The 26,548-nt window shown below is 41.8% G+C and overlaps 1 protein-coding gene across 4 annotated transcripts in view; it reads left to right on the top strand.

Moving 5' to 3' along the window:
• The first annotated feature begins 3,275 nt into the window (after positions 1-3,275).
• RAPGEF6 (Rap guanine nucleotide exchange factor 6) overlaps positions 3,276-26,548 on the top strand; it is a 219,539-nt gene continuing 196,266 nt past the window's right edge. For 3 of the 4 annotated variants that reach the window (XM_003259924.3, XM_003259923.3, XM_003259925.3), the window contains exon 1: positions 3,283-3,550. In XM_003259924.3, coding sequence (XP_003259972.1) covers positions 3,482-3,550 — 69 coding nt within the window. In that variant the 5' untranslated portion in view covers positions 3,283-3,481. Of the gene's footprint in view, positions 3,551-26,548 lie in introns of all 4 variants that reach the window. The other variant, XM_003259922.3, reaches the window with a different exon arrangement.

Genomic DNA, 26,548 nt, shown 5'->3' with positions numbered 1-26,548 from the left:
CCATGTGCCCTATCCTGATCATAATTCTCTACCTTCTCACTTTTGTAACTACCAACCTGACTTCATTTCCTTGCTTTCTCTTTATTATTTTACCTCTGTATTTGCATCCCTAAAAGACCTAATTTTGCTTGTGTTTAAACTCTGTCTGTGTAATTATACTCTGTATTTTGTTTTGCTTTTTTTCTCTCAAATTATGTTGGAGAATCATCACTATGTGCTATGTAGCTATGTGCCATCGTGGATGAATATTTTACAATTTATCCCTTCTAGTATTGATGGATATTTGGGTTATTTCCAGTTTTTGGCTTCTATGAATAAGGAACATTTTTGTCCATCTTTTCTGTTAATGGGGCAGGGGTCCCCAGTCCCCAGGCCGAAGACTGGTACTGGTCCATGGCCTGTTAGGAAGCAGCTGCACAGCAGGAGGTAAGCCAGCATAACTGCCTGAGCTCCGCCTGTCAGATTAGCAGGGGCATTAGATTCTCTAGGAACAGGAACCCTATCATGAACTACACATGTGAGAGCTCTAGGCTGCATGCTCCTTACGAGAATCTAATGCCTGATGATGTGAGTTGGAACAGTTCCATACTGAAACTCTCCTCCCAACCCCCATAGAAAATTTGTCTTTCACAAAACCAGTCCCTGGTGCCATAAAACGTTGGGGACTGCTGCTATAGAGCATTGCTGTCATGAGGTGTGTTATGTTTCAGCCTTATTACTTTTTTTTTTTTTTTTGCCAAAACTGACTTCCCAACTTGCACTTAACCAGCAGTTTGAGAGTTCCTCTTGCTCCACATCTTCACTAATACTTAAATGTGTTTCTGAATTGTTATAAGTGAAAAAAACTATACTAAAAAAATCTATTCAATTATTCAAAGTTGAATTTCTACTTTAGAAGAATCACTTCCCAGGCTGGGAGCGGGGGCTCAGGCCTATAATCCCAGCACTTTGGGAAGCCAAATTGAGTGGATCACTTGAGGTCAGGAGTTCAAGACCGGCCTGGCCAATATGGTGAAACCCCGTTTCTACTAAAAATACAAAAATTAGCAGGGCGTGGTGGTGGGCGCCTGTAATACCAGCTACTCGGGAGGCTGAGGCAGGAGAATCCCTTGAACTCCCGAGTAGTTCAAGGGACGTTGCAGTGAGCTGAGGTCACGCCACTGCTCTCCGGCCTGGGCAACAAGAGCAAAACTCCGTCTCAAAATAAATAAATAAATAAATAAAAATAATAACAATAAAAATCACTCCCCAGAGGCGAAATAATGGAAATAATAATGAGTGCTTGGATTGTGCAGGCAACATACTAAGTGCTTCATGTGAATTTTCTCAAGTAATCTTAAGAAAATTCTGAAACAATAGGTCCTTTACTATATTCCCATTTAACATAAGGAAAATGAAGTTCAGAGATGTTAAATAACTTCGTCACTTAACTAGAAGAGGTCTAATATTAGAGACACAAATTCTAGGTCTGTTTGCCCCTAAAGTTCAAGTTCATGGTGATCATGCTTTATAGTTCTTTTTCCCTCTTTGAAAATATTGATGTGACTCTGAAAATTGATCCTTGAAGAATGGAAGGGATAACTTTTGTTTGTGATCCTGGGCAGATCTTTGAGAGGTTATATTTGTACAAAAAATGATGAGGAAGACGGATCGTCTGCAACATCCTGTGATTTTTCCACAATTACTTTATTTCTACAATGGCTGTGCCACACTTCCCTGGTGAAGTTTTTGCTCTATACCTGAAAAAGAGAAATGCTAATAGTATACTGTAAACTCCCAGTTGGGACAAGCCCCAGGACCAAGAGAAAACAGCCCTTAAGTCATCGCCGGTACCAGAAACGGTGTTGGAGCCTGAACTCTCATTGTTTTCAAATATAATTTTAACTCTACCGTGAATCAGTCATTAGTTGGAAAGCATGTCATAATCATAAATCACCTTGTTATTTAGTGAACTGTGCTAACTGCTGTGAGAAATACCAAGGTGTACCTAGATGTGGTTACAGCCAATAAGGAGCTTAAAATTCAGTAGAAAGGTGGTGTCGCCAAAGTTAGTTGCCTATGAACTTATGAGAAAGGGTAAGGAGTATCCTAGAACGATGGATTCTGGAATTATCAGTGAGCTTATTGTTGAAACAGCCTCAACAGCTCTCTGGCTGCTCCTACGGGTGGTCTGTTTTTCTTTCTTTCTTTTCGGTTTTTTTTTTTTTTTTTTTGAGACGGAGTCTCGCTCTGTTGCCCAGGCTGGAGTGCAATGGCGCGATCTTGGCTCACTGCAAGCTCCGCCTCCCGGGTTCAAGCGATTGTCCTGCCTCAGCCTCCCGAGTAGCTGGGACTACAGGCGCCCGCCACCGGCCCCGGCTAATTTTTTGTATTTTTAGTAGAGACGGGGTTTCACCATGTTAGCCAGGATGGTCTCGATCTTCTGACCTCGTGATCCGCCCGCCTCGGCCTCCCAAAGTGCTGGGATTACAGGCGTGAGCCACCACGCCCGCCCAGGTGGTCTGTTTTTCTTACCAAGGGACCAGTGAAACAAAACTGGCTTTATTCCGTCTGTTGGGACGCAGACTAGACTGTTAGAAGTATTGCAAAAGTTGCCACTCGAGTCCCAAACCTAAACGCAGTTGCCTAAGGGAGGGCTGCCCCGGGCATTTAGTTACATGAACGCAGTCTAAATTTAGTTTTTTTGATTCAAAGGTAATCGTGAGCTGGCCAAGGCACCGGCTGCCCATCCTGGCCGTGAAAGTTTGCTTTCTCTGCCCTGGTCTCAGGACGTCGGTTTCGAATAGATCAGGGACTTCTCTGTGGACAGCTTTCACAAGAGATCTCGTTTTTATTTAAAGAGATATGGGGTGTACGTGGACTTCCTTCTTTGCCGAATGGCGGCTTCTACTTCCGCATATTCAAAGTCGGCAGTAGAAGCTGCAGAGGGGAGCGCAAACCCGAACTTGGCCACGCCCTGGGCTTCCGGATTTGGGCACAACTGTTCTCTCCACACAGAACGCCTCCCCACGGTTCTGCCCAAAATGCTATTTTTGCTCAGGCCCTCAGCGCGTTTCCGGTTTCTCCAACGGATGGAGAAGCCGAAACCACAACGCCGAGGCGGATCCCGTGACGGATTTAGGTGAGGTCTCGCGAGGTGTCTTTAAATCTCACGACGACAGCAGGAAACGACTTACTCGCACCGCCCCAATTCTAACGTCACAGTGGAGTTACTCCCTCGGGCGTGCCTTAGCGTGCGCGTGCGTGCTGCGCATGCGCACTTACTCTCCCCCGCCCCCGCGCAGGCTTGTCTACGGCCAGTCGCGCGTGGGTAGGGGCCCTAGGCGGGCGTTGCGAAGGGTTGTTTGCTTGCGCTTGGACCTTGTTACGGCGCGAAGTTCCCTCCTTGGGGCGGGGGAAAGGTACCGCACCCGCTGCCTAGTGTGAATGAACTGTGGCGTGGGCTCCTAAGGGCAGGCTGCGGAGTACCCGGGCCGTGGCCATGAACTCACCCGTGGACCCTGGCGCTAGGCAGGCGTTGAGGAAGAAGCCACCCGAGCGGACTCCCGAGGTGAGGCTGCTTGACCCTTATGTGCGTCCCACAGTCCAATAGACAGCATCCTCCTGTCTGTCCGAAACCCGCGGCGACTGCCCTCTTGCCAGAGTCTCGCACCTGCTACTGGGAATCTGTTCTCTTGAGTCTCTTCCCTGACCCAGGCCCTTGTCGCCAGCAGGGTGCCGACCGCCCTTCCTGCCTGTGATGCGGTCTTAACCTGCGTACCCGTCCTTGCCGGGGACTTCTGAGTGTAGTTAAGAAAGCACCATTACTAAGTCGTATTTTCTGAGTTGGGTAATATGAGTTTCGCAGTTAGATGCCCATTCGTTTAAGCAGACTATGAAAAACGAGATGGAAATTGTAAGGGAAGTATCTCAGCCATGTAATTTAGAGATAGTTTTTCTTTAAAGGTCTCTGAAATATTGTACTGTTGCCTAAAAAAAGATAAAGTTTTCAAAGTTAGTTTAAAAGTTTACATCCAGTCAAATGGTGAATTCTGTAGTAGGTGATGCATGTTTAAAGAACACCACTGTAGGTACTTTTTCAGACTGTCACTGGGAAATTTTACAGTATTTTGTGCTTGGATCCAAACAGTTACGGCATCAGCTTTAAAAGATTTTCATTCGACCTGAAGGCTAGTTTTCAGGCACATAACTAAAACCTGTTAGCTTTGCTTATCCCGGTAGAATGCTAAAGTTTTGGGGAAGGTTTTCCTTGATTTGGAGAAGTTTCTATAACAAGTGGGACATATTTTCTAAACAAAACACTAAACAGTGTGAATGGATTGTTGGATTGTTTTGTTTAAAGTTGCAGTAAATGAAATGAAATGCTTTGGTTAATTCTTCCTAAGTCAGTTTGGAGTTTTTCAGATATATAGTGTTTTGCATACTGAGTCTTAGTAACGTTGGGCTGACCTTTTAGGTCGTGACAATTAATTCAGGTCATAACGGATGCCATGATAGGTCAAATTATGTTATTGAAGATCCTGATGTTTGCATAGGAACAACACAAATTCTACTACTTTGCAGAGTTCTCTTTTTAAGATACACATTTATAATTCGATGAGTGTTTGTTTCCTTATGATGATTCTTGAAGTCAATGTGAGCTTATTTATTTATTTATTTATTTATTTTTTGAGACAGAGTCTCGCTCTGTTGCCCAGGCTGGAGTGCAGTGGCGCAATCTCGGCTCACTGTAAGCTCCTCCTCCCGGGTTCACGCCATTCTCCTGCCTCAGCCTCTCCGAGTAGCTGGGACTACAGGTGCCCGCCACCACGCCTGGCTAATTTTTTGTGTTTTTAGTAGAGACGGAGTTTCACCGTGGTCTCGATCTCCTGACCTCGTGATCCGCCCGCCTCGGCGTCCCAAAGTGCTGGGATTACAAGCGTGAGCCCAAGCGTGAGCCACCGCGCCCGGCCTAATGTGAGCTAATTTATTAATTTCAGTAGGTGAATTATCTTACAGCTTTTATAGCATTGGAAAGTATTATACAAGGCTTACAATGTGTAATGTAGGTTTTAATTTAATTTAATGTTATTTTATTTTTTATTTGAAACAGTCTCACTCTGTCGCCCACGCTGGCGTGCAGTGGCGCGATCTTGGCTCCCTACAACCTTTTTGCTTCCCGGGTTCAAGCGATTCTTCTGCCTCAGCCTCCGGAGTAGCTGGGATTACAGGCAGACGCCACCACGCCCGGCTAATATTTTGTATTTTTAGTAGAGACGGGGTTGCACCATGTTGCCCAGGGTGGTCTCGAACTCCTGACCTCAAGTGATCTGCCCGCGTTGGCCTCCCGAAGTGCTGGAGTACAGGTGTGAGCCACGGTGCCCGGCTGCTTTTAATTTTAAACATTACTTGTGATACTAAATTCACATTTTAATGGAAAAATTCTACTGCTCTTTAACAGCAGAATTATTTATTTTGAAATTGCCTATTTTATTTTTTTTGAGACGAAGTCTCCCTCTGTAGCCCAGGCTGGAGTGCAGTGGCACGATCTCAGCTCACTGTAACCTCCGCCTCTCGGGTCCTGGTTCAAGCAGTTCTCCTGCCTCACCCTTCCGAGTAGCTGAGATTACAGGCAGACGCCACTATGCCCAGCTAATTTTTGTGTTTCTAGTAGAGACGGGATTTCACCATGTTGGCCAGGCTTGTCTTGAACTCCTGACATCACGATCCGCCCGCCTCGGCCTCCCAAAGTGCTGGGATTATAGGTGTGAGCCCCGCGCCTGGCTGAAATTGCCTATTTTTGAGCCTTGGGAAATTTTCTAAACTGTTCATAAAGTTATGTTGGCCACTGTGTGCCGTTTTAAGTACTTTATTGTGTTTAATTGGAATAGCAACATTGTTCAAGGGAATGCTAAACAGCTGCCCACAGTACACAGAATGTAGCCCCGACATCTAGCAGCATAAGAGGTTAACTGGTGCATTGGTAGTGCTTTTGAATGAGTGTAGAATTTGTTTGGGGTAAAGAAGTATGAAGAAGGAAATCTGAATCCTAGTGATGATTTGTTTGTGATAAATAATTTGACGAAATTCTCTCAAGTTCATTTCTGTTTTCAGAAGGTCCTTTTACTGGACTCCCAAGGGTCTATTATAAATATATTAGCTCAATAGTTGCTTATTGGGAGTCTAGCAGCTGAAGGCACTAGTCTGTGCACTAGGTTGTATCCATAACAAAGCAGGTCTGCCCTAGTAAGACTTAACGTTCTGATAGCATGAAGAGTGGGGAAGGCGGATAATGAATATACTAAAAGGTAAGTTACATAATATGTAGCTTATAATTGCTATAAAAAAAGAGCAGAGTAAGAGGGATTGAAAGCAAGGGGCAAGGGCTGGGTTGCAGTTTAAATAAGGTGGTTCGTTTGTCTGGGTTGAGAAGATGATTTTTGATCAAAGACTTGATGCATGTGATGGCATTAACCATAGGAGTATATGGAGAAAGTGCTTTCCCAGCAAAGGGAGCAATCGTTGCAAAGGCCCTGTGTTGAGAGCATGTCTTGATGCATTCCAGAAATAGCAAGCAGCTTTGTGTGACTGGAGAAGGGTGAACAGGTGTGAGAGTAGTAAGAGATGAAGGAGGAGGGGAGATAATGATGCATAGCATAGGGGGAGACTGAAAGATTTTGAAACAGAGGAGTGATACTGACCTACGTAACCTTTTTTTTTTTTTTTTTTGAGACAGTCTCGCTCTGTCGCCCAGGCTGAAGTGCAGTGGTGCAGTCTTGGCTCACTGCAACCTCCGCCACCTGAGTTCAAGCGATTCTCCTGCCTCAGCCTCCTGAGTAGCTGGGACTACAGGTGTGTGCCACCACGCCCAGCTAATTTTTTGTAATTTTGGTAGAGATGGGGTTTCACTGTGTTAGCCAGGATGGTCTCAATCTCTTGACCTCATGACCCGCCCGCCTTGGCTTCCCAAAGTGCTGGGATTACAGGCATGAGCCACTGCACCTGGCCCTGCTTAACTTTTTTTTTCACTTTTTTTTTTTTTTTTTTTGAGACAGAGCCTAGCTCTGTTGCCCAGGCTGGAGTGCAGTGGTGCGATCTTGACTCACTGTGACCTCCACCTCCTGGGTTCAAGGGATTCTCCTGCCTCAGCCTCCCAAGTGGCTGGGACTACAGGTGTGCACCACCATGCCCAGCTAATTTTTGTGTTTTTAGTAGAGACAGGATTACACCATGTTGGCCAGGATGGCCTCAATCTCTTGACCTCATGATCTGCCTGCCTCGGCCTCCCAAAGTGCTGGAATTACAGGCGTGAGCCACCGCGCCTGGCCTACCTTTTGTTTTTAAAGAGAGTCTCACTATATTGCCCAGTCTGGTCACCAATTCCTGGGCTCAACAGATTCTCCTGCTTCAACCTCCCAAGTAGCTGGAACTACAGGCACGTGCTACTACACCTGACTACCCTACTGGGTAGTCTCCTGGCTGCTGTGTTGAGAATAGACTGTAGGTGTTTAAGGGTAAAAGCAAGAGGTTAAAAGCTATTATTGCCTTAAATCAGGTTAGAGATGATGGTCTCTCTGACTAAAGTGATAGTGATAGTAATGGAAGTAGTGAGAAGTGGTTAAGTTTTAGAAATATTTTGTAGGGTTAGCCAACAGGATTTGCTAATAGATCAGATGTGGACCTTGAGGAAAAGAGAAGAATCAAGCATGACTTCAAGGTTTTTGGCCTAAATAACTGGAGTGTTAGAGTTATCGTCAGAGACGTTTGAGCTGCCATCAGCGAGATGGGAAAAGCTGCAGGAGGAGTAGGTTTTAGACGCAAGATCAGAAATTCAGTTTTGAACATGTCAAGTTTGAAATATCTGTTAGAAATGAGTAAGAAGTTGCATATACAAATTTGTATTACTAAGAAGGCTGGGCTGGAGATGAAAATTTTATAGTCATCAGTTTATAGATATTGAGAGTCATGAGACTGGGTAAAATTACCAAGTAGTGAGTGTACATAGAGGATGGAAGAGGACCAAGGACAGTGAGTGTCATGGGACATGAGATCAATATAAGGTCGGGGAGAAGAGTAGAAATCAGCAAAGGAGAATGAGTGGAAGCAAACAGTGCAGCAGGAGAAAAACCGAGAGAGTGGTGGTGTCCTAGAAGCCAAATTAATAAGCTGTAATATAGAAGGGGATAAAATTATTTGTTTGGCTTATTTTTCCTTGAATACCTACTGGGTGCAAAGCGTTGTGAAAAATATACAAAGGGATAAGAATTAGTGTGTTGAAATCATTTGTTTGCATCGTATAATTGATGAGTAAATAATGAGTAAAGAACTCCTTGTGTTTCTGGGACAAAATGAATGGTTCCTTTATTTTGAACCATCTGTTGTCCTTAGGTGAAACCATCAACTCAGGCATAATCCTAGTGAGCCAGACGTCAAGTACAGATACATGTTGTAAAGTGTGCCATTTAGATACCTTTCTAACACAGTGTGTGTGTGAGATTTCTCCTACTTACAGATTCAGCTTCCACAGAACATTGTCTTTCCTGAGCTAGTTCTTTTTCAATTCGCAAAGATATTCTTATGGAAAATTTTAAATACTCTATGGACAATTAAGTGCACTAAAACAACAAAAACTGTTAAGGTACAGACATACTTCCCAGATACTGCAGCTTTGGTTCCAGACTACTGCAGTAAAGCCAATATCCCAATAAAGTGAGTCACGTGAATTTTATTTCCTAGTGCACATAAAAGTTGTTTACACATATAGTAGTCTGCTGTGTGTGATAGCCTTATGTCTAAAAAAAGATATATACCATAATTTAAAAATACTTTATTGCTAAAAAATACTCACCAGTCATCGGAGCCTTCAGCTAGTTGCCATCTTTTAGCTGGTAGAGGGTCTTGGCTTAGTGTTGATAGCTGCTGACCAGTCAGGGTAGTAGTTGCCGAAGGTTGGGGTGGCTGTGACAGTTTCTTAAAATAAGACAACGAAGTTTGCCGCATCAATTGACTTCCTTTCATGAAAGATTTCTCTTTAGCATGTGATGCTGTTTGATAGCATTTTACCTACAGTAACTTCTTTCAAAATTGATGTCAGTCCTCCCCAGTTCTGCTGCTGCTTTATCAACTAAGCTTAAGCTTATGTGGTATTCTAAATTTTTTGTTGTCATTTGAACAGTATGTACATCATCTTCACCAGGAGTAGATTGTCTCAAGAAACCACTTTTTTTGCTAGTGCATAAGAGGCAGCTTCTCATCCACTCAAGTTTTATCATGAGATTGCAGCAATTTAGTCATACCTTCAGGCTCCACCTCCATTTCTTTTTTTTTTTCTTTCTCCCCCCGCTTTTTTTTTCTTTGAGACAAAATCTCATTCTGTTGCCCAAGTTGGAGTACAATGGCATAATCACAACCCACTGCAGCCTCTACTTCCCAGGCTCAAGTGACCCCACCTCAGCCTCCTGAGTAGCTGGTACTACAGGTGCATGCCATCATGCGTGGCTGATTTTTTTTTTTTTTTTTTTTTTTTTTGTAGAGACAAGGGCTTGCTATGTTGCCCAGGTTGGTCTTGAACTGCTGTACCCAAGCAATCCTCCCATCTTAGGCTCTCGAAGTGCTGGGAGCCAGCCCAGGCTCTATTTCTGATTCTAGTTCTCTTGCTGTTTCTACCACACATGCAGTTGCTTCCTTCACTGAAGTGTTGTACCCCTCAAAGTCATTCATAAGGGTTGGAGTCAGCCTCTTTGAAACTCCTGTTAGTGTTGATATTTTGACCTCCTCCCATGCTTCACAATTTTTTTTTTCTTTTAAGTGATAGTCTCATCACATTGCCTGGACTGGTCTTGAACTCCTAGGCTCAAGTGATCCTCCCACCTTAGCCTCCCAAAGTGTTGGGATTACAGGCATGAGTCACCATGCCTGGCCCACAGATGGTTTTAATGGCATCTGGAATGATGAATCATTTCAAGACAGTTTTCAATTTTCTTTTCACCGATCTGTTAGAGGAATCACTGTGTATGTCAGCTGTAGCTTTATGAAATGTGTTTCTTAAATAACAAGACTTGAAGGTTGAAACTTTTACTTGATCCATGGGCCACAGAATGGATGTTGTGTTAGCAGGCCTGAAAACGTCACTAATCTCCTTGTATACCTCCATCTGAGCTCTTGAGTGACAAGATGCATTGTCAATGAGTAGTAGTATTTTGAAAGTGATCTTTTTTTCTGAGCAGTGTGTCTCATCAGTGGGCTTAAAATATTCAGTAACCCATACTGTAAACAAATGTGCTGTCATTTAGGCTTTGTTGTTTATTTATTGAGCACAGGCAGAGTAGATTTAACATAATCCTTAAGGGCCTTAGGGTTTTCAGAATGATAAATGATCATTGGCTTCAACTTAAAGTCACCAGCTGCATTATCCTCTAACAGGAGTCAGCCTGTCCTTTGAAGCTTTGAAGCCAGGCATTGATTTCTCCTCTCTAGATATGAAAGTCTTAGGTGGCATCTTCTTCTGATATAAGGCTGTTTTGTTTACATTAAAAATCTGGTTTTTAGTGTAGCCACCTTCATTATCTTAGCTAGATCTTCAGGATAACTTACTTTTTATGTTAGTGGAGGTGGCTTTTTTTTCTTAAATTTCATGAACCAACTTCCACTAGCTTCAAAGTTTTCTTCTGTAGCCATCTCATCTCTCAACCTTTTTAGAATTGAAAAGTTAGGGCCTTGCTCTGGATTAGGTTTTGGCTTAAGGGACTGTTGTGGCTGGTTTGATGGTCTATCTAGACCACTCAGACTGCTCCATATCAGCAATAAGACTTTTTCACTTTTTTTTAAATCATTTTTTTGTTCACTAAAGTAGCACTTTTAATTTTCTTCATGTGCTTTTTCTTTGCATTCACAACATGGCTAAATGTGTGGTGCAAGAGGCCTGGCTTTGGGCCATTGTTAGCCTTCCTAAGTTTAATCATTTCTAGCTTTTGCTTTAAAGTGAGAGATAGGTGACTCTTTTCACTTGAACACTTAGAGGCCATTGTAGGGTTATTAATTGGGCTAATTGCCATATTGTTATGTCTCAGGGAGTAGGGAGGCCCCAAGAGAGGGAGAGAGAGAAGGGGGAACAGCCAGTGGAACAGTTGGAACACATAACATATATCAATTACGTTTGCCATCTTACATGGGCACAGTATGTGGTGCCCCAAAACAATTACAGTAGTAACCTGAAAGATTGCTGATCATAGGCCCCCATAGCAAATATAATGAAAAAGTTTGAAATGTTGTGAGAATTAACAAAATGTGACACGGAGACATGAAGTGAGCGTGTGCTGTTGAAAAAAATGGTGCTGATGGACTTGGTTGATGCACGGTTGTCATGAACCTTTAATTTGTATTTAAAAAAAAAAAGAAAAAGGAAAACGACCCCACAATACCAGCCAAGCACAATAAAAACAGAGTATGCCTGTACTTCTTTGGGTCATTATGCCAGAATTCCTTAAAGAAGCCACAGTCATAATTAGACCTTGAACTTGGCTGTTTCTCAGCTCAGTCCACATTTAATACCATTCTTTATAACGTTTCTTTTTTTACTTCAGAATGAACTCCTTATATTTCCCTTAATGTTTATTTCCCTCTCAGTGCTTAATGCCATGATTTGCAGATATTAAATGATGAATAAATATTTTACAAGCCAAAATTTGGAAATACATTTTGTAAAGTCATCGTATATTAAAAAGGTAGTACTTCCTCTTCATTAGAACTGCTAACTTTGTGTTTCTTGGACAGTCTTACTCAGCAGCTTGGTTTCAGTTAGTTGTTATAGGCTAATGCCTTCTGGGATTATGTTTTCCAGCTTATCCCCTAAATTTTATGTGCTTTAGCTTCATATATCAACCACCTTGTCCTCCAGGTTCTTCAACCACTTGTCCTAAATTGAGCCATTATTATTCCGCTTCCGTCATAATCTGTTGGCACCTGGCCAAGTTGCTGTCTCTAGGAATTTGTATTATTTCTCTTCATTCCTCATAGATGCAACTTGCCACTAAACTTTATCCCCTGAATCTTTTTATTTGCCGTTTTCTTACTAGTTTTACTACTATAGTTCAGTCTATTTTATTGTTTCTACCCCCCAAATTATTGCTTGAGTCATTGAGTCTTGCTGCTAGAGTGATTTTCCTCTCAGATCTGATTCTGTTCTACTCTTGCTCAGAATTTTATTTCCTATTTCCTAGGTATAGATTAACAATATGTTATTCAAATCATTTTTGTGAATTAAAAGAGAAGCTATTAATATTTATTTCAGAATAACAGGTTAAAGAGGGACTGTCCCACTTAAACTGAGATATGGTTACCTCACCCAGATGATAACATTAATTTGTGCATTCATTTAAGAAATAATATATCTGACATATTAAAAACCAAAGTTGTAGAGAGGAGTTGGGACATGGTCCCTATTCATCAATGACTTGAGATACATAAGAAAACATAAATGTAATAAATGTTTTAATTATTAATGACAAAGGTATGAGTAGGGCTTTGGGATTGCAAGATGGGGAAGGGAACAAGCTTCATGGAGGAGCATTGAATTCAGTGTTAAATGTCATGAATTGATTTCTGGATGATCAAGAGAGGTTATTCCAAGCAGAGAGGCAGGAGCAAAAGTACTGATGGTGGCTAAGCCATGTATAGTTGTAGAATAAGAAGCCAATCTGTAAGTCTAGAGCAGGCATTCCCGTTGGAAGTGATACCATTCCCAAAGACGCAAAAATTGCTTTTTAGGGGAGTGGGAAAAAAAATCATAGCTATTGGTATGGTTTGTGGCCCTCTAAAACTCAGCGCTAAACTGACAATGTCTTATTCTTTAGTATTTCATTAGAGATGGGGCAGTGCTTAGGAAAAATTGTCTGAAAAGTTCTTTGGGAGGGGGTGAAAATGAAAAAAAGGTTGCAAAACACTGGGCTAATGTCTAGGATGTTTGGGGATGATGGTACATGATGTCAGATGTTAAATGATGAAGCTGGGTGTACTAGCAGGGTTTGGATAATATCAGGAATTTGGACTCCATCTTATAAATAAAGGAGAAAGAACTGTTGCAGGGTTTAAAGCCTGGAAATAAGATCAGTTTTATAAAGACTTCTATGTGAGCATTTTGGAGATGTAATTGAGCAGGGAGGAGCAGACTAGAGACAGTGAGGCTTATATGTATACAGGTAGACTGGACATGTATTTTATCCAAACTGGGATATTTTCCAAGTGAAAGGTAAGACTACCAGTGATTATACTAAGATAATACGGAAACCAAGAAGTATGGTTTTTTTTTTTTTTTTTTTGAGACAGAGTCTCTGTCACCCAGTCTGGAGTACAGTGGCGCTATCTCGGCTCACTGCAAGCTCCGCCTCCCAGGTTTGTGCCATTCTCCTGCCTCAGCCTCCCGAGTAGCTGGGACTACTGGCGCTCACCACCATGCCCAGCTAATTTTTTTGTATTTTTAGTAGAGACGGGGTTTCACCGTGTTAGCCAGGATGGTCTCGATCTCCTGACCTGGTGATCCGCCCACCTCGGCCTCCCAAAGTGCTGGGATTACAGGCGTGAGCCAATGTGCCCGGCCACCAAGAAGTATGTTTTGTTGTTAGAAACACAGTAGTTCAGGTGTGAGATAAAGTCCTGGACCCAGTGGTGGCAGCAGTTAAGTGGGATAGTGAGATATTAAGGAGGTAGAATTGGCCCAACCTGGTTACTGGTTGGAAAGATAATTTTTCCCCTCCCCCAGAGTTTTCTGAAAAACTTTGAAATGAACTATAAAACATAAAGTCCATATGCCCTAAATATACATTGCCAGATGATTAATTTTTTTTTTTTTTGAGACAGAGTTTCACTCTTGTTTCCCAGGCTGGAGTGCAGTGGCACGATCTCAGCTCACGGTAACCTCCGCCTGCCAGGTTCAAGCTATTCTCCTGCCTCAGCATCCCAAGTAGCTGGGATTACAGACGCCTGCCACCATGCCTGGCTAATTTTTGTATTTTTAGTAGAGATGGGGTTACACCATGTTGGCCAGGCTGGTCTCGAACTGCTGACCTCATGATCCACCCGCCTCGGCCTCCCAAAGTGCTAGGATTACAGGAGTGAGCCACTGCACCCATGCCCAGCTACTTTTTGTATTTTTAGTAGAGACGGGGTTTCTCCATGTTGGTCAGGCTGGTCTCAAACTCCCGACCTCAAGTGATCTGCCCGCCTTGGCCTCCCAAAGTGCTGGGATTACAGGTGTGAGCAACTGTGCCCAGCCATTGCCAGATTAATTTTTACAAACATATTTTACTGTGTATATCATGATACAGAATATAAAGAATATTACCAGCACTCCAGAAATTTCCCCTTTTTCCTTCTCAGTCTCCCAAAGGAAACCACTGTTCTGGTTCTGTCATTGTAGATTTGTTCTTTGTGCCTTTGAACTTAATTTGAGTGGAGTGTTTTTTGTTTGTTTGTTTGTTTGTTTTTAAAGACAAGGTCTTGCTGTGTTGCCCAGGTTGGCCTCCAGCCCCTGGGCTCAAGCAATTTTCCCAAGTAGCTGGGAGTACAGGTGTGTACCACCACGCCCAGCTCATCGTGAGCATTCTTTCTGGCAGCCAAGAGGACTATGAAGCTACCTTGGCTCTTTGCATTTTGCCTTTGTACTGGACTTTTAACCTCCTCTCTTGGGGCTTTCCTTGCTATTCATCTGATTATCTATCCTTTATATCCTGACACTAAAATCTCTCCTGTTTCTGTGCATTGCATAGGTTGGGAACAGTATGGTACGGTGTTACTGGCCTTTGAATTTTGCATTTGGACAGGCCTACTACAAATCTGGACTCCAGTTCTGAGAATTTGACCGTAGGCAAGTTATCTAACTTCTCTAGGACTGAATATCTTTTTGGGATTCTTGTGTGGACCAAATGAGGTAATATATTTGAAATAGTTAGCAAAGTATCTTGATAATAAACAGTAAATGATAGCTTACATATTAGCTGACTATTTTCTCTGTCTGGAAAACCATCCTCTGGCCTGGCACTAAAATCTCTAGTGCTCATTTGCAGAATTGTGCATCCTTCCTTCCTCACTTTTCCACTCCTCTGTGTTCCTAGATACTTTGCGCCTTCTTTCACCATAGTAATTACTGTGCTGTGTTATGATTACTTGCATATTTCTCTCTGATTGTAAGCTCCTTGAAGACAGTGAATGTACCCGTATCTCCCAGTGTTCATTGCACAGTACTTGGTACATAGCAGATATCTAAATATTTGTAGAGTAAGTGACTTTAAAAAGAAAATCAAGGCCGGGCACAGTGGCTCACGCCTGTAATCCCAGCACTTTGGGAGGTCGAGGCGGGTGGATCACCTGAGGTCAGGAGTTCGAAACCAGCCTGACCCACATGGAGAAACCTCGTTTGTACTAAAAATGCAAAATTAGCCGGGCGTGGTGGCGCATGCCTGTAATCCCATCTACTTGGGAGGTTGAGGCAGGAGAGTCGCTTGAACCCAAGAGGCGGAGGTTGTGGTGAGCCAAGATTGTACCATTGTCCACTCCAGCCTGGGCAACAAGAGTGAAACTCTGTCTCACAAAAAAAAAAAAAAAAAAAAAAAGAGAAAAAAAAACAATGTGAAAAATACTGTTCCTTTACTATTCTAGTAGTGATGTCTACTGGTCTAATATTTAAAGTGCTGAGATAAAAAGGCTTGATGAAGTTTGGCAAAATGGCAAAATGTGCTATTACTATTCTCATTAAGAATAGAGTAGCTATAAACAGTGTTTTACCTGACAGTTCTTGAGAGACAATTCAGATGGAGAAAACTTAGTAATATCTTCGAACAAAGACTCCTTTTCTGCATGGCTTCAAAACACATTTGCGGGAAACATCACAGAAAAATATAGATTAATGCCAATTTTAACTCTTTATGTTCTTTCACCAGATGATTCAAAACGTCTGGGCAAATTTTCATGCTCTGCTAGGTGTTAATGTAATTGCCTACTGAGAAGAAGTTTTTTTTTTTTTTTTTTTTTTTTTTTTTTTTTTTTTTTTTTTTTTTTTTTTTAGAACTAGGTCTTTTTGGTTATTAAAAGTTAAAGAGGGAGTTGGGAATTTAAAAAATGTAAAATTTAGTATCATTATTAATCTGTTACAGAATTTAGAAAAATGTACACTTGTAGAGCTTTTTTCTGAATTGGCGAAAGAGCACCATTGTACTTGGAGTCATTTTGGAGTGAGTCACTGTGCACATCCCTGGTTGGCAGAACAAAGATTCTGTTGTGCTTTCCCACAGCAGACGCACATTCAGAGGGTTCCTTGGAAAGAAAAAACTTATTTATACTTCTGGGGCCCCTTGACCTTCATTTGTAAATCCGATTGGATAGAAAGGGAATGTTAGATCTGGATGAGACCTGGATTATCTGGATGAACATCTTTTCCAGGCCAATCATTTTACGTGTGTTGGAGATTCCCAACTCGATGAGCTTGACTACAGAATGAGCGATTTTATTAAAAACTAGATTGTGGAGGCATAAGCAACGCACGTTTGATGTTCCTTTGGCATGTAAGGTGAGGCACATTCTCCACTATTTTAATAAAATTGCTCATTCTGTTTTTATTTACAGCCAGACCTTAGTTTACCCAGGCTGGTCCAAGGTAAAGTCCAATGATAAACACAATGTTACAGAGTTCACAATCAGTCTGTCCCTTGCAAAGACCAAGATTTTTGTCGTGTAGTCAAGCTTATCGTGCCTGCCTCCTCCTTCCTTTTGGAGAATTCTGAGGGAAGTTCCTCAGTCTCTCAGAATCAAAATCTTAAGTGTCAAAACTTCCAAATGACCACAGCTTTTCTCAAGTTAAGAAGCCAAACTAAAATAGGTTACCATCCTCTGTTTTTTTTTTAAGAAAGAGTTTATGAGTGTCACAAGTGCCTGGTGTGGAGTTTGGATTATTTGTAGGATTATTAAATGACTCTCTGAGGCACAGGTGAATACATAATTTTTTGGAGGGAGATTGCCTAATGAACATTTGTGCAGTAAATATTTTTTAAGCACTGTTTCATGTGCCAGGGATAAAAGATTAAAGATAGTTCTTCCATCTGGGGAGGAGATAGCAAAACACATAGACAATTAAAATATGGCTTGATTAAATACTGTGATAATTATAAATATCAGGTGCGCAGAAGTTTGTAGGAAGGCCTTTGGGGGAGAAGAGCAAAGGGTAGGCAGGTGCTGTTCAAGTTGTTTTAGAAAAGGGAACCCTGATGAGTTTAAGATACAGTTGGCCCTCCATATCCATGAGTTTTGCATTTGTGGATTCAGCCAACCGAGGATGGAAAATAAGTTAGGCCCATGATCGTTGTGCCTGTGCTGAACAGGTACAGACATTTTTCTTGCTAGTATCCCCTAAACAGTACAGTATAGCAACTCTTTACATAGCATTTCCACTGTATTAGGTATTAATAAATAATCTAGAGTAATGATTTAAAGTATCCAAGGGCCAGGTGTGTGGCTCATGCCTGTAATCCCAAAACGCTGGGGGCTGAAATGGGTCCTCAAACTCCTGGCTGCTTGAGCCCAGGACTTTGAGACCAGCCTGGGCAACATGGTGAAACCCTATCTCTGCAAAAAAGTACAAAAATCAGCAGGGTGTGGTGGTGCATGCCAGCTATTCAGGAGGCTGAGATGGGAGGATTGCATGAGCCCAGGAGGTTGAGGCTACAGTGAGGTGTGATCGTGGCACTGCACTTCAGCCTGGGCAACAGAGTGAGACCTTGTGTGGGAAAAAAAAAGAAAAAGAAAATAAAGCATACCAGAGGATGTCTGTAGGTTATATGCAAATACTACACCATTTTATATAAGGGACTCAAGTGTCTGTGGGTTTTGATATCCACAAACGCTCCTGGAATGAATTCCCAGTGGATACCAAGGAACAACTGTATATAGAAATTTAGGTGAAGAAGGGAAGGTGTGTTTCTTGAAAGGGTAACAGCATATGCCAAGGTCACAAGATATGTATGGTATGTACATGCAGGTTGCCTAGGCAGCTGGAACACTGGGACAAGAATGAGTGGTAAAGTAGATGAAGCTGGAGGAATAGTCAGGATCCAGATCACGAAGAATTGTGTTCTCCTTATTAAGGAATTTAGATTTGGCTTCCAGAAAGATCGCTTTGGCAGTATATGTGAAGAGTGGATTTTACTGTGGGCGTGGTTTGTCATGCCTGTAATCTTAGCACTTTGAGAGGCCAAGGCTGGCGGATCACTTGAGGCCAGGAGTTTGAGGCCAACCTAGCCAACATGGCAAAACTCTGTCTCTACTAAAAATACAAAAAATTTGCTGGGCATGGTGGTGCGTGCCTTTAGTCCCAGCTGCTTGGGAGGCTGAGGCGTGAGAATTGCTTGAACCCGGGAGGCAGAGGTTGCAGTCAGCCGAGATTGAGCCACTGCACTCCAGCCTGGGCAACAGAGTGAGACTGTGTCTCAAAAAAAAAAAAAAAAACAAAGGAATGGATTTTAGAGTCCAGTTATTTCAGTTATTCACTGGGAAATACTGAATTTCTAAATTGCTTCATTTGCAATAGTAAACGGAGATATTTCAAAAGTAGAATTGACAGATTTCTGGCCAGAGCCAATGAACCTGAGTACTGTTACCTAAATTAGGGAACCAGTAATGAATTTTGCACTTGATTTGCTGATGGGTCAGCCAGGTGAAAGTGTTCAGTGTCCAGTAGAACATATAGTATGTAAGTTTACTGGAGAGCTTTGGGCTAGGAATACAAATACGGGAGTATAGGCATATGTGATAGTTGAAGCTATGGATGTGGAAGGTATTCCTAACAGTAGAAAGTCTCTAGTGAATAAAAGGCAGATGTTGGCAGTTCTGGGAACATAAACTTTATAAACATTTATAGGAGTAAGAAAAAAATGAGAAATCTATGAAGGAGACTTAGGTGGAGCAGATGGACCCAAAATAACAAAAAGTAAAAACTGAAAAAAAGCAGCCACTGCAGAAAGCTAATAATGGAAATAAAATACTGAAGACTTGCATGCTGTATGGTGGTTATTGGATACCTGTTGCTGTTATGAAAACTTTACATACATTTAATCCTTCAAGAAGCCCTGTGAAAGAAGGTATTATTATCCACATTTTACATACAGGGAAATTGAATCACAGAGAGATTAATTAGTCTAATGTTACACAGCTAGACCCAGTGTAGTCAGGATTCAAACCTAGGCAGTCTGATTTCATAGTCTGTGCTTATAATTGTTGCTAAGTGTTTCTCATTAGGACAAGAATCCAGAGAGAACCATATTACAGAAGGGATAGGAGAGAGAATGACATGTCAGCAGTCAAATGCTGTCGAGAATTCGAGGAGAGATATGGATTGAAAAGTACATGTGGAATTTAGAATTAACAAGTGTTAGGTGACTTCATAATGCATGGTAGGATCAGAAAAGTGAAGTGAAAGGCTACACTTTGAACTTATAAACAATTGGATGCTTAATCTTTTGATACATTGTAATTTCAGTGGTTAATTATTGAAGTCCTAAAGTTTAAGCGTATCATTTGAGACTTTCATTCTTAAAAATTAAAATTTTAGGGTGTAATTTTTTAAAATGATACTTTAAGTTCTCAGATACATGTGCAGAACGTGCAGGTTTGTTACGTAGGTATACACATGCCATGGTGGTTTGCTGTACCGATCAACCTGTCACCTACATTAGGTATTTATCCTAATGCTATGCCCCCTGCACCCCCGCCCCGCCACAACAGGCCCTGGTGTGTGATGTTCCCCTCCATGTGTCTATGTATTCTCATTGTTCAGCTCCCACTTATGAGTGAGAACATGCAGTGTTTGGTTTTCTGTTCCTGTGTTAGTTTGCTGAGAATGATTAGTAAATGCGTGAGCCACTGTACCTGGCCATCTCACCTCTGTTTCATTTTTCAATCCAGGGTCTAGTCAAGGTATGTTATGTTACATTTGGTTACCATAGTCTCCTTTAATCTAGAACAGTCCTGGTTTTTTTTTTTTTTTTCCTTTCATAAACATTGCACTTTTGAAGAGCCTGGCCAGCTCTCTTATAGAATGTATCATAATCTGGATTCATCTGGTTGTTTTCTCATGATTAGATTAAGGTGAAATGATTTTGTTGAGAAACTGTATAGGTGGTGGTCTGTACTTCCCGTATTGTGCCATCACTGACACATGTTGTCAGTTCTTTCCGTTATTAGGCATACTAAATAGGATCATCTGCATCTCTTTTATTGTAAAGGTACAGTGCTATAATTTATAAGTGATCCAAAGTTACAGTTGGAGAATGTGTGAATGTCGTGTTCTCCAACAATGGTTTTACCTTGTGATTTTAGCATTCGTTGATAATCCTCGCCTAAATTAACTATTACTTTGCTGTTACAAAGTGATAATTTTATTTTTTTCTTTTTTTGAGACAGAGTCTCGCTCTGTTGCTCAGGCTACAGTGCAGTGGTGTGATCTTGGCTCACTGCAGCCTCTGCCTCCCAGGTTCAAGCGATTCTTGTGCCTCAGCCTCCTGAGTAGCTGAGTCTGCAGGCATGTGCCATCACACCCGGCTAATTTTTGTATTTTCTATTTTTTTTTTTTTTTTTAAAGTAGAGATGGGGTTTCCACTATGTTGCCTGGGCTGGTCTGGAACTCCTGGCCTCAAGTAATCCTCTCACCTTGACCTCCCAAAGTGCTGGGATGATAGTTGTGGAGCACCATGCCTGGCCATAATTTTCTGATTCTATGTTTCTTTTACATTTGTTAGTTGTTTTCTGTATAGAAGAGGTTTCCTCACCTTCCTTTCTCCTCTCTTTTTTAAATCACTGTGAAGTAATGGATTATTTTTTGTATTCAATATTGTCATCCTTTTTGATTATTAAAGTGCTCCAAATATAGCCAGTGGAAGCCCTTTCAAAGTCAGCTCCTATGTCCTTTCGACTTGACCCCATTAGTCTTTAAGTACTTTTTTGCTTTCTGGCATAAAAAGATGTTCCAGGCCCTGACTTTCTTTGCTCCAGTACTGAAGTCAGCCATTTATCCAAAGAACTTCAATCCCCTTTAGTGAGAAATGAATTTAGAAACCAAAGTCTGGGCTCCAGTTGTGGTAAATGTTTTATACCTCTTTACTGCCATTTTGCCAAATGTGTTTATACCTCCATGAATGAGAAAATCAGTAAGTTCTATGTTTAATATATGGTATTAACTTTGGCATATTGTTTAAATCTCCAAAATGCTTTAGTAGTCTATGTATTTTAATCCTTATTTTGTAATTTTAGAATAGAAAATATAATACAAATATTACTGTTTACCATGTGATAGGCTCTCTGCTGCACATTTAATAAACATTTAAAAATTTTGTATTTTTGGTAGAGACGGGGTTTCACTATGTTGTCCAGCCTTGTCTCGAACTCTTGACCTCAGGTGATCCACCTGCTTAGGCCTCCCAGAGTACTGGGATTACAGGCGTGAGCCACTGCAAGCCGGGGGTGGTGGCGGGTGCCTGTAATCCCACCTACTCAAGAGGCTGAGGCAGGAGAATCGCTTGAACCCGGGAGGTGGGGGTTGCAGTGAGCTGAGATTGCAACACTACACTCCAGCCTGGGCAACAAGAGCGAAACTCTGTCTCAAAAAAAAAACAATCATTTGTGTTCAGAGATATTTTTTCCTTTACATTGTACAGATAATAAACGTTAAGCAGATTATCCAAGTTTACACAAGTAGTAACTAACAAAGCTGAAAGAGGCATAATTTAAACACAGGGTAGTCTCCAGAGTCCAAATTGGGTTTTCTTTGTGTGTGTGGTGCTGTTTTTTAGAGACCAGGTATCTCCACATTGCCCAGGTGGGCCTCCTACTTCTGAGCTCAAGTGATCCCTCCCACCTCAGCCTCCTGAGTAGCTGGGACTACAGGCATCTGCCACTGCATCCATATATCTTCCACATCATTAGATTGCTTTCCAAATGATTTGTAGAAGATTCCTCAGCATAACTTTTCATTATAGAACCATAGCTGCAGAATGTATGTATGATACAATTGAATTTGTGCTGACCTTAGGATCTATCCTGGGACATTTTTCTTTGTTAAAATACCTGGGATAGATTTGTTTTCTAGGTTAAGAAGAGAAGGAGTAAAATATCTTGGTTAATGAAAGTTTTGGATAATGATGTTTTATTGAAAGTTTTGTGTGCCTGGGTGCGGTGACTCACACCTATAATCCCAGCACTTTGGAAGGCCAAGGTAGGAGGATCCTTTGAGCTTAGTTCAAGACCAGCCTAGGCAACATAGACCTTGTCTCTACAAAGGAAAAAAAAAAAAAAATCTGGGGTTGATGGCACACTCGAGAGTCTCAGGAGGGAGGATCACTTGAGCCTGGGAGGTTGAGGCTGCAGTGAATCATGATTGTGCCACTATACTCCAGCCTGGGCAACATAGCAAGAGCCTGTGTCAGAGAAAAAAAGTTGTATGTGATGACTTAAGTGTATCATAGGTAAGAAATTCACTTGTTTTAAACTTTAAGAACCAGAAAAATGAAAAAAAATTTTAAGCATCTCAGTTTGAGTTTTCCAAGTTTTGGTTGATTTTCTAAACACCTGTAGAAGGGCAGTCAGGAGAATTGGGAAATGGAGTTTCCGAGAGCAGCACAGTTGCTTGGCATAACATTGCAAACTAAGGAAGGGGATAAAAATTCCAACCTGCTTAATTAGAAATATATGTTTAAATTAGTAATTACTTGTTTATACAGTGCTCCAAATACGAGTTTATTTCATTTAACAACTAAATTGAAAATCCACAGAATATATCTGCAATGAATGCCATAAGTAAGAATTGTTTGAAGAGTATACAAGAGTTGTCTTGTTATACAATGGCAGCTGTCCCACCCACCTCAGCTTATCCCACCTTCACTGTAAAAACTACTGGCTGAGAGGGTGTAGCTGATCTGTTTTAGGAAGTACCAAGTCATCACCACTTCCTCACCTTCTTCTTCTTCTTCTTTTTTCCCGCTAGGTAGAACCCATTATTTTATTCCCTAATCCTGAGCTGGTACTTGTTTTTCTAATACCCCTGGATAAGTTCTGCAGTATTTTGTTGCAGTTACAGAACTAGTGCTGAATCAGATGTTCCAGATGTGGGATGTCAGGATATGCCAGATGGATAGTTTTCCCACCCTTCTCATGACTTCCCTCTTTTTTTTTTTTTTTTTTTATTGAGACAGAGTCTTGCTCTGTTGCCCGGGCTGGAGTACAGTGGTGTGATCTCCGCTCACTGCAGCCTCCGTGCCCGGGTTCAAGCAATTCTCATGCTTCAGCCTCCCAAGTAGCTGGGACTACAGGTGCGCACCACCATGCCCAGCTAATATTTTTGTATTTTTAGTAGAGACGGGGTTTTGCCATGTTGGCCAGGCTGGTCGTAAACTCCTTACCTCAAGTGATCTGCCCACCTCTGCCTCCCAAAGTGCTGGGATTATAGGCGTGAGCCACTGCACCTGGCCGACTTCCCTCTTGAAAGCTACATAGAGCAGCTTTCAAGTGCATTCAATGTAAATGATTAGCACCTCCTTGAATCTTGCATTTAAATTTTTTACTGCCAAAGACTGTCTGTAAGACTTCCAGTCTGACTCTGTCAGGGTTCTTTCTTTTTTTATTTGTGACTTTATGTCTAATAGATAATATAGTACCTCAAGCTTATCTTGCAGATAATTGATACAAAAGCCCCAAGAAACCCTTTTCCAAGCTCAGCATTACAGACTCCACAACTTCTTTCTGTCCTATGTAAACAAAATGCCATAACCCCCACATCATATGAAAAAGAATTAATCAGCTCACCACTACAACCATTCTTTATTCTGTTTTGTGAATGCTTAGCATTCTTGTGACCCTCAAACTAGGTACACAAAAAAAGGGACTAGGATTTACTAGGCATCTTAGTGCTTGTTGTTCTTCGCTATTAATAGATTAGTCAGACAATCCAGAGTGACATAGATCCCACTTATAAACAGTGGTTCTCAAACTTCAGTGTGCAGAAGAATCACCTGTAGGACCTATTAAATCACAGACTGCTGGTCCCTACAACCGAGAGATTCTGATTGACTAGGTCTGGGGAGGCCTGAGAATTTACATTTCTACAAAGTTCCCAAGTGATGCTGATTGTGCTGGTTCAGGATCTCACGGGATTATTACTTACATGCAACAGAACCCAATTTTGGCCAATCGAAAGAAAGAATTTACTGAAAGGATTCCGGGTAGCTACAGAATTACTTGGAATACTAGAAAACCAGACTTGGGCTAGGCTTGGAATACTAGAAAAACAGGCTTGGGTCTGTGACTCTTATCACAGATTTGGTAGATACTACTGCTACTAGCAGTGAATAGTGGATGCCATAGTTTGCACTGTGGACCACCTGTACTGTCCATTGCATATGTTGTAGACCCTTGATATGGTTTGTCTCTGTGTCCCCACCCAAATCTCATGTTGAATTGTTATCCCCAGTGATGGGACGGGGGGACCTGTGGGAGGTGATTGGATTATGGAAGCAGATTTACCGCCTTGCTGTTCTCCTGATAGTGAGTTCATTCTCTTGAGATCTTGAGTTGTTTACAAGTATGTAGCACTTCCGTTCTACTTTGCTATCTCTCTCCTGCTGGCTATGTTGAGATGTGCTTGCTTCCCTTTCACCTTCCACCATGATTTTAAGTTTCCTGAGGCCTTCCCAGGCATGCATCCTGTACAGCCTGCAGGACCATGAGCCAAACCTCTTTTCTTTATAAATTACCAGGCTCCAGTAGTCCTTTTCTTTTTCTTTTCTTTTTTTTTTTGAGACAGAGTCTTGCTCTGTCACCCAGGCTGGAATGAAGTGGTGTGATTTTGGCTCGCTGCAACCTCCGCCCCCCAGGTTCAAGCGATTCTCCTGCCTCAGCCTCCCGACCAGCTGGGATTACAGGTACCTGCCACCATGCCCAGCTAATTTTTGTATTTTTAGTAGAGACAGGGTTTCGCCATGTTGACCAGGCTGGTCTCCAACTCCTGACCTCAGGTGATCCACCCGCTGCAGTCTCCCAAAATGCTGGGATTACAGGCGTGAGCCACCATGCCCAGCCAGGTAGTTCTTTTTAGCAGTGTGAGAACGGACTAATACAACCCCACTGCCGTCACTGGCTGCCCAAGCGGATTCTATGCAGTTCTTGCTTCTCGGTGTCACTAGCTTCTGATTTAAAGTCTGGGATGAATATATCTAATTGGTAACACTTGAATAATTTGCCCCTGCCTTTGTCGTATGGGAGGTTGGAAAAATAAAAATTTGGTGTTTTCAGCTTTCATGGTGGGAGACAGAACTCCACCAAAACTTATAAGGTGGTCTGTTGTCAAAGAGGAGCTCATTCATGCTTGGCCACACTGTAGCTATTTTTGACCATATGTTTCAGGAGTGAACAAAATATGACCAGCTGTTTTTGTAAGTAAAGTCTTGTTGGAATGGTCAAACTCATTCATTTACCTGTTGTCTATGGCTGTTTTCATATTATAAAAGCAGAGCTAAATAGTTGTGATAAAAAACCATCTGGGCCACAAATATTTACTATTTGGCCCTTTATTGAAAAAGTTTGTCAACCCCTGACAGGAATAATGCTGACATACATACATACATACATACATACATAGAAAGAGAGAGAGAAGGACACAGACAGACAGACACACGGAGTCTTGCTCTGTCGCCCAGGCTGGAGTGCAGTGGCGCAATCTCGGCTCACTGCAAGCTCTGCCTCCTGGGTTCACACCATTCTCCTGCCTCAGCCTCCCAAGTAGCTGGGACTACAGGTGCCCACCACCACGCCCGGCTAATTCTTTGTATATTTAGTAGGGATGGGCTTTCACCATGTTAGACAGGATGGTCTTGATCTCCTGACCTCGTGATCTGCCTGCCTTGGCCTCCCAAAGTGCTGGGATTATAGGTGTGAGCCACCATACCTTGCCATAATGCTGATATTTTAATTCAGGGTCATGCAGTCAACATTACAGATGTTGTGAAGAACTACATGTTCATTTGTCCAAATTGTCCCTTTAACATAAGGAGATTACAAACAAATATTTGAAGCTCTTTGAGGAGGGGCTTTTCGGATTTAAAGTGATAAACCTTATTAGTCTCTCTTTAGGCAGAGAACTGAAGATACATGTATATCTCAAACTTGTGAGTGAAATTCTCTTTCAGACTTTGAAAAGTTAATTTCTAATTCTTTCTCATATATTCATGGCATTGTTAATGATGTGCCAAAGATGTCCTGTAACTTGAGAACGGAGAAAGCTATATAATATAAATTTAGTTGAGAGTCTTAGAAAATTCTGGTTCCCTTTAACACTAGCCTACCCACATGGAGTAATTCAAGTTATGGGAGTTCTGTTTGCCATAACCTAACCTTTGTGTATTACAATTTTCAGAACTTGTTTGCCACCAGAACAAGTTGTCTTGTCCAAAATTCCAAGCACATTTCCATAGGATAGACATTTTGTGAGTGCCTGCCTGCCTACACCTATCTCAGTGGGTGGGGCCCAGGCAGCTGTGTTTGT

This window comes from Nomascus leucogenys, chromosome 2, assembly GCF_006542625.1.
Source record: "Nomascus leucogenys isolate Asia chromosome 2, Asia_NLE_v1, whole genome shotgun sequence".
Taxonomy (NCBI): Eukaryota; Metazoa; Chordata; class Mammalia; order Primates; family Hylobatidae; genus Nomascus; species Nomascus leucogenys.
Note: the sequence above shows the minus strand (reverse complement) of the source record. Positions and strands in the feature narration are given on the sequence as shown.